At 41.2% G+C, this 8,459-nt stretch overlaps 1 protein-coding gene across 1 annotated transcript; it reads left to right on the plus strand.

Annotated features, from left to right (window-relative positions):
- The first annotated feature begins 808 nt into the window (after window positions 1-808).
- LOC113097353 (trace amine-associated receptor 4-like) lies at window positions 809-2,147 on the plus strand. Its single transcript, XM_026262605.1, has one exon. It carries the CDS (start codon window positions 985-987, stop codon window positions 2,017-2,019), a length of 1,035 nt encoding a protein of 344 aa, XP_026118390.1. The 5' UTR covers window positions 809-984; the 3' UTR covers window positions 2,020-2,147.
- Window positions 2,148-8,459: the final 6,312 nt, after the last annotated feature.

Raw genomic sequence — 8,459 nt, forward strand, 5'->3', positions numbered from 1 at the left:
ACAGCTCTAATATTTGTGTAACTACACATATGTAACAACCCACTGAATGGTATGTGTAAGTACAAATGTGTAACAGGACACTGGTAACAACACTTTTTGGTAATGATAGTACAAATGTGTAATGAAAGTGTTACACTTTATATTCAATTTATAATTACTCTGATGTTACAAAACAGCTGCTAGTAAGTTAGGCTTTACATAAAAATTCTGGCTGGTGTCCAGAATATTACGCTTCATATTAAGTGGACAGTTCCTAAGGAGTTACCATGTAAGTGCACTGGTATTACAGTGGTGCACCAACTCCAACTCAAAATCCAACTCCTCCCACTTTACATATCCCTAAACCTACCCATCTCCAACTCCTGGATCAATGGTTCCAATTACTCTTATACAAATTGTTGTTACAAAATTTAGTTAAATATGTCCTGTTACACATTTGTACTTACAAAAAAATCCTGTTGTTACATATGTGTAGTTACAGAAATATTACAGCTGTAGATACTACGTCATGTACTTACACTGTGGTTACATACTACATACACATTTAGTTACTATGTAAGTACACAGGTATTAGGGACATTTAATATAAAGTGGGACCTTGTTGGGTAATTGTCTTATAATAATAATAGATAAATGATATATTTAAAGATGTATATTTCATAACACAGATGTTATTTTCCATCAGTATATATCACATTTTAATGAATAATGTCCTTTTTTTAATCTCCTGTGTTCATGATGTTTTTGTAACCATGGGCTAAACTGACAGGTGTGGGTGGGTTCCTCTTAATGTGAGAGTATATATGGACAAATCCTAGCTACACTAAGTCAATTTATGGAATTCAATTGGATAGGCATGCACTATATATGTGTAAATCTTTCTTTGGATATTGGTCTTTAACAAACTGTAATATATATTTTTTTATATTTCTCAGCCTTTTTATGATTACAAAGAAAATATTTTAAGTATCCAGGGCAAATGTGATGACTTTAAATAAGACTGATATTTACTTTGAAAATATGTTTTTCTGCTATCCACTCCTGTCAAACTCATGTCTGAAACTGCATCGTCTTACTGTAGTTAAAGTGGTGATGTATGTTTTCATGGTGCTGATGATCCTCACAACAGTTTTTGGGAACCTGCTGATCATCATCTCCATCTCTCACTTCAAACAGCTTCAGTCTCCAACTCATCTGATCGTTCGCTCTCTGGCTGCCAGCGACTGTCTCCTGGGTTCTTTGGTCATGCCGTACAGCATGGTGCGATCTGTTGAAGGCTGCTGGTATTTGGGAGATTTTGTGTGTGAAGTGCATTCTAGTTTAGACATGAGCTTCTGCATCTCCTCAATACTGCATCTCAGTTTGGTATCTGTCGACAGGTACATGGCCATTTGTGACCCTCTAAGATACAGAATGAAGGTCACAAACAAAACTGTAACTGTATTTATTACCTTCATATGGCTGTTTTCAATTCTTTACAGTTTTTTAATTGTGTTTTCAGGTGTAAACAAAATCAGCTTGGAGTCATTCATCATGCAGGTTTACTGTGTGGGAAGTTGTGTTTTGTTTTTTAACAAACAGTGGGGTATTGTATGTCCAGTTCTCACATTTTTCCTTCCCGGGACGATCATGAGCTCTCTGTATATGAAAATCTTCTATGTTGCACAAAAACATGCAAAGATTATGTCAGAAAGAGTGACTGTGATGGCAGCAGGAGGGTTGAAGAGCCAAAGCTCTGTTCACAGAGAGAGAAAAGCTGCTAAAACTCTGGCCATTGTCATGGGTGTTTTTTTGTTCTGCTGGCTGCCTATTTTTATTGCTACTATCATTGACTCTTTTCTTAATTTTGTGACTCCAGCCAGTGTCTTTGATGCTTTGGTTTGGTTTGGATATTTTAACTCCACTTGTAACCCATTGATCTATGGTTTTTTCTACTCTCGCTTTCAGAAGGCCTTCAAAATACTCATATCGTCCTGTATTTATGGCTTCAGTGACTCAAGCACCTTTACTTTTGAATGAATGTAATTTTTATATCAGGTTATCATGTTTTGCATCACAATTAAAATTTTGGTCCCACTTTATATTAGGTGGCCTTAACTACTATGTACTTACATAAAAAAATAAGTACAATGTACTTATTGTGTTCATATTGTATTGTAAAACACGGTAGCACTTTATTTTACAGTCCTGTTCCCCGTGTACATACAATGTACTTATTATAGTAATTACAATAACTATGTAATAACTAGGTACTAACCCTGAACCTACCCCTAAACCTAACCCTACCCCCATGTAGTTACCTTGTATTACCAGAACTTTCTTAGATAAATACACTGTAAGTACACTATAAGTACATGGAAGTACACGTACTGTAAAATAAAGTGCAACCTAAAACACTTTTGCTGCTATTGAGGTGGGATAAGGGTAAGGGTAGGGAGAGGGTTGGGAGGTATGGGTAAGTTTAAGGGTGGGTTAAGGTGTAAAGTATGGGTCAACAGTGTAATTATAAATGTAATTACAGAAATTAAATACAGATGTAATTACATGTAGTTTTTAAAAAAAATGTTCAATGTAAAAACATGTATGTACACAATAAGTACATTGTACTAAATTATTAATTAAAATGTAAGTACATAGTAGTTAAGGCCACTTAACATAAAGTGGGTCTAAAATTTCTTCCTTTTATTAAACAATGCTTTTATTGACTAGTATATGTATGCTGAAATAATTTACCATATAATATTGTGGACAATATGACAAAAAACGAATAAGATTTTTTATAACTTTTGAAATAAACTGTGTTTTTTATCTTATAAGATCCTCCTAAATGTAATGAAAGTTGTGATGTTATTCTTTATAAGTGGAAATTATAAATGCAACAGTTACTTCTAACTTAAATGTAGGGCAAGGTTATACATCAGTGTAAGCTTATTTAGAAATTAAGATAAGACATAAAATGATATGTGATGTTCAGATGCAAAAATATTAATCACACACGCATGTTTTTTTTACATTAAAATGATTTTTACATTCAAAATCCAACTTTACAGACAAAAACATGATTGGAAAAAATGAATTCAAAAAGATTTTGGCAGCTGTGATTGTCAGAATAATGTTGTAAAACTACAGCATTTTTTTTACTTTTACAGAACAAACTGTGAATTTTACAATATAAAACTGTAATTTACCAACAAGACAATATAAATGTAAAGTAGTAAATTAAACAATGCACATTTCTACTGAAATCTGCTTTGCATCTTTAAAGGTCCTATGACATGAAAATTTCACTTTCTGAGGTTTTTTAACATTAATATGAGTTCCCCTAGCCTGTATATGGTCCCCAAGTTTCTAGAAATTTTAATCAGTGTAAATCGAGATATTGCTATCTTTCTCTGCCTTTGAGAAAATGGAAGCTCAAACGGGCTGGTCTTGAATCTCCTCGTTGTGACGTTGCAAGGAGAATTGTAACCTCCCCTTTCTCTGCTTTGCCCGCCCAAATATTTACATATAATTCAGTCGCAATGCCACCACAGACGTTACAAACAGACTTTTATGATATGGATTCAACAGCACTGCCACAAACAGTGAGTAACAGTGTTCATCTGTGATCAGTGATTTCTGATGTGTAGCTAATCATTCAAGTTCACACAGACTTTCTTTCTAAATCATTTAATACTGTTTATGCATCAGTGAATCAAGCCAGTGACTAAACGATCAACTTCACGTTGTTTCTCTTAGTAGCATGAAACAAATCTGTTATTTAAATTGTGATTTAACTACAGAGAGCGATCAAAGAAAGCTCCCTTTTTTCCGGAGCTGTTACACATCGCGAGTACATCTGCACACTTGCCCAAACTGCCGATACAATGAATGACGCTGTTATGCTGCACAACGGACCTCTTACTGTATTAATGTGGTGCATTCATGTGTTTGCTGTTAGTTGTGGTGAAGGCATTTTGTGAGAGAAAACGTGTTGCAATAATGACGAGATCACTGCATTCACGCGATAAACAGACTCTGTCTACTCAATGCTCATCACTGCAGCCTTTCATGTGATGGGAAAAGATCGAAAAAATAATTATATAATCAACAAATCCACAATTCGTTAATCTCGACAGCTGTAATAGTAATAGTTAAAAAAAAGAGCTGAGACTTAAAGTGTCCCTATTATGCAATTTTTAAGGTTCTTAATGTTGTTTTGGGAGTCTCCTACAATAGAATTACATTTATGCAAGGCCAAAAAACGCTTTTGTTTTCTCAGAATATGCATTTGATATCACCTAATTTTCCAGGGATTCTCAAACGATTTTTTCAAAGCAGTTCTGAGATTCAGGGCCCTATCATACACCCCGCGCAATGCAGTGCTGTTAGATTTATGAACTTTCTGTTCCCTTATTTGGTCACCTTCCTCCTTGTTTTGGTTAACTGATTATTCCCCACCTGTCTCCAGTTCCCTCATTACCTTCTGTGTGTTCAAATACCCATTCTGTTCAGTTCCTCCTCATCCGTGATTGAATGTCAATGTCTATGCGAATGTGCATGTTAACCAGCCAGCCACCATCAAGCCGCACGGAGCCAGAGCCCACCGCAGCCGCAGAGCCCGAGCCTATCACCGACAGGGAACTCAAGAGCACGACTGACCAGGTGTGTGAGCCGGCAACACTGTGCGTCGTGGGAGTCTTAGTGGAGATCGAGGGCATGGAGGAAAGCCCTGCCCACACTTCCGCGACTGAGGGTGAGCTGTATTCGGTCTCTGGAAATATGGAGCAACTTATGGATCTAATGGACTGGTCTATGGAAGTAATTCCTGAATCCCCTGTTTTTCCGCTGGTTCCGTCCAGGCCTGATCCCCCTGTATACCCTCTCAGTCTCCCACTTCTACCTCCTCCAGTCAGTTCCTCTGCTCCATTTCCACTGGTTCCGCCCAGCCCTGAATTTTCTGTTTCTCCGCTGGTTCCGCCCAGCCCTGAGTTTTCTGTTTCTCCGCTGGTTCTGCTCAGCTCAGAACTTCCTGTTTCTCCGCTGGTTCCGCCCAGCCCTGAGTTTTCTGTTTCTCCGCTGGTTCCGTCCAGCCCTGAATTTTCTGTTTCTCCGCTGGTTTCGCCCAGCCCTGAGTTTTCTGTTTCTCCGCTGGTTCCCCCCAGCTCAGAACTTCCTGTTTCTCCGCTGGTTCCGCCCAGCCCTGAGTTTTCTGTTTCTCCGCTGGTTCCACCCAGCCCTGAGTTTTCTGTTTCTCCGCTGGTTCCGCCCAGCCCTGAGTTTTCTGTTTCTCCGCTGGTTCCACCCAGCCCTGAGTTTTCTGTTTCTTTGCTGGTTCCGCCCAGCCCTGATTTTTCTGTTTCTCCGCTGGTTCCGCCCTGCCATGAATTTTCTGTTTCTCTGCTGGTTCCACCCAGCTCTGAATTTCCTGTGTCTCCGCTGGTTCCTCCCATCTCTGAATTTTCTGCTTCTCCACTGGTTCCGCCCAGCTCTGAATTTTCTGCTTCTGCGCTGGTTCCGCCCAGCTCTGAATTTCCTGTGTCTCCTGTATTCTCTCCCAGCCTCCCTCTCCCACCTCCTCCTAGACCTGCCAGTTCCCCTGCTCCACTTCTTCTGGTTCCGTCCAGTCCTGATCCTCCTGTGTTTCCTCCCATCCTTCCTCTCTCTCCTCCTCCTAGACCAGCCCGTTCATCGACTTCATCCCTGCTGGTGCCAGTCAGTCCCGCAGCTCACCCTCAGTCCGCGCCATCTCGGCGTAATGGTTCGCCGCTGGGCTGCCAGTCTCCAGCTCCGCCTTGGCGTGTTAAGGCCCTGTCTCTGCCTCCAGCCTCCGAGCCCTGGACTCCTCTTCGGTACTTCGACCCAGCGGCTCCACCTCGGCTCTTACCTCCCTCGTCTCCACCGTGGCCTGGCATCCCACCTGCTCCACCGGGCTCCCTCGTCCCTCCGGCTCCACCTTGGTCAGTCGTCGACCATCCGCCGCATCGGGACTCGGTAACCATTCCTCTGTCTGTTCCACCTCCATCCTTGGTCGTTCCGGCTCCACAGTGGTCTTCCAGGACCCCACCTCCGCCTTGGTCGCCTAAGCCTTCTGCTCCACCTAGGCCCTCCAGATCCTCTACATCACCCTGGCTCTGCGGCTGCGCTGCTCCATCTTGGGCTCCCCACACACCGGTGCAGTCTCCGCCTGTTGGCCCCCTGGCGTCGTCGGCTCATTCACCACCATGGCTCCTCACGCCGTCGACTCCACCCTGGATCTCCATTCTGGCTGGTCTCTGGAGGACCATCTGGCTCCTCCTGCTCCGGGCTCTTCCCTCCATCCACTCCGTCCTGGTCCCTACCTCCATGCTTCCTCTTCAACTGCTCCTAGCCTGCTCCTCGCCCACCTCCAGAACCCCCACCCTCCCTCCGCAGGTATTCCTCTTGTGGTGCGAGGAACTGTTACATTTATGAACTTTCTGTTCCCTTATTTGGTCACCTTCCTCCTTGTTTTGGTTAATTGATTATTCCCCACCTGTCTCCAGTTCCCTCATTACCTTCTGTGTGTTCAAATACCCGTTCTGTTCAGTTCCTCGTCGTCTGTGATTGAATGTCAATGTCTATGCGAATGTGCATGTTAACCAGAGATAGTATTGTGAATGTCAATGTGTATGTGAATGTGAGTCTTAACCTGAGATCATATCGTATTGTATTGTAAACGTAATATATTATCTGTATTCTCCTTCTTCCTTTAGTAAACTCCTCATTTGTTCCATATCCTCCTCGAGCACTTTAGTCTTTCGTTTAACACACACCTAATTTTGTAACAAGTGCAAGGCGATTGCAAGTTTCTTTTGCTAGTTTTAGCCCAACGTAATTCTCTTTTTTCCCCCGTCCTGTGCCACTAATAGCTAATGCAACTGCACCCATTTGGGCGCCCATGGGCGTGCTGGTCTAAAAAAGAAATGTGTTCAGGTGCATTGTTGGCGTGTTGCTATTTTGAGCAATTGAAAATAGACTGCGCCATAGACCAACTCAAACCTGGGCTAAAGTCTGGCACAATATTTTGTCTTTGTTATTTAAAGAGCGCGGTAGTAATATGCCTATAGGCGGGTGCACAACTTGCGTACATTTTGCTTATTACACACAGAGGGACGCACAGCAGCACCAAACATTTGTAAAAATGAAAAATGACATTCCGCTAGGTAAATAGCGAACCCGACAAGGCTCGTGCACAAATGGCTTTTAAAGAGGATGGGAGATGAGATTCTGATTTGTTTATTGCAGGTTACACCCAAAAAACACCTATTACTCATTAAGAGAATAGGGACAACACATTTACACTATGTGCTCTGGTGCACTGACCATTTACCCTTAGTTAAACTACCAAAAGTGGATTCGGACACGCCCTAGTCTCAGCCTTAGACATCACGCTAATATATGGCGGAGGAGCACTTCGCAGCACTACGACGCAGTAATATCATCACTCCTGAAAACTTCCCCTCTCCCTCTCCCTGCATGCCTGCACTATTGGTAGTAGTTTGGGTGAGTTTTCAGGAGTGATGATATTAGTGCTGTAGGGTCGAAGTGCTGCGAAGTGCTCTTCCACCATACATTACACATTATAGTTTGGTGGCTTCTAAATTCATTCCTGTTTGGATCCTAAGGAATGAATGATGCTAAGCTAAACTCTAACATAGTGGCGTCAAACGCTACACAAATTAAGTGCATGCACAGAGATGGGAGAGGTACATATCAACTTACAGATCAACAAAGTTGAGGGAACAACATTGTGAAATAGGGAAAAATTGTGGCGTTTGCCTTTAATGGGTATTTAAAAGGAGTTAACTTAAATAAAGGTTAAAGAGAATGAACAAATAACATATTCTTGATTTTATGGCATTTCACAAGACGTCCCAACTTTTCTGGAATCAGGATTTTAAGAGGATCACCATGCAGTGTCGAGAGTTTCATTGATTATAACATATTGACATTAGATTGTGATGTACTAAGATGAGTAAAAGTTTTTTAGTAATTACATATAGATATTACATATAGGTTACATTTAATCCATTCAGTATTTCAATACAAGTTTTGCTTTATTCTGGTAAGAAGACCAAAGGCCGTATACATGCTGCAAAGTTTCAGGTGTACATCTGTTTGTGAATGTGGTATTTTATCTCAAATCTGCAGTGACTATCATGGTGATTGTCATACCAATGGACGGGACAAAAATACTTAAAATATGTCAAAATACTTGTGCGTTAAGGCCAGAATGATCAGTAATGGTGTAATACTGTCTCCAACTCATCTATTGTGCTTCAGGTCAGGACACACAGTTGAAGTATACATTTTCTCATTTGAATCTCCTGAGTTCATGTTTTTATTTATTTTATTTTTTATTCTCTGGGTAACAGTTACAGGTGTAGGGAGGGTTGCCTCAAATCTGAGAGTATATATGACCAAATCTGAGCTGCTCTGAGTCAATTTAGGCAGTTAAA

Source organism: Carassius auratus, unplaced genomic scaffold (genome assembly GCF_003368295.1).
Source record: "Carassius auratus strain Wakin unplaced genomic scaffold, ASM336829v1 scaf_tig00216189, whole genome shotgun sequence".
NCBI lineage: Eukaryota > Metazoa > Chordata > Actinopteri > Cypriniformes > Cyprinidae > Carassius > Carassius auratus.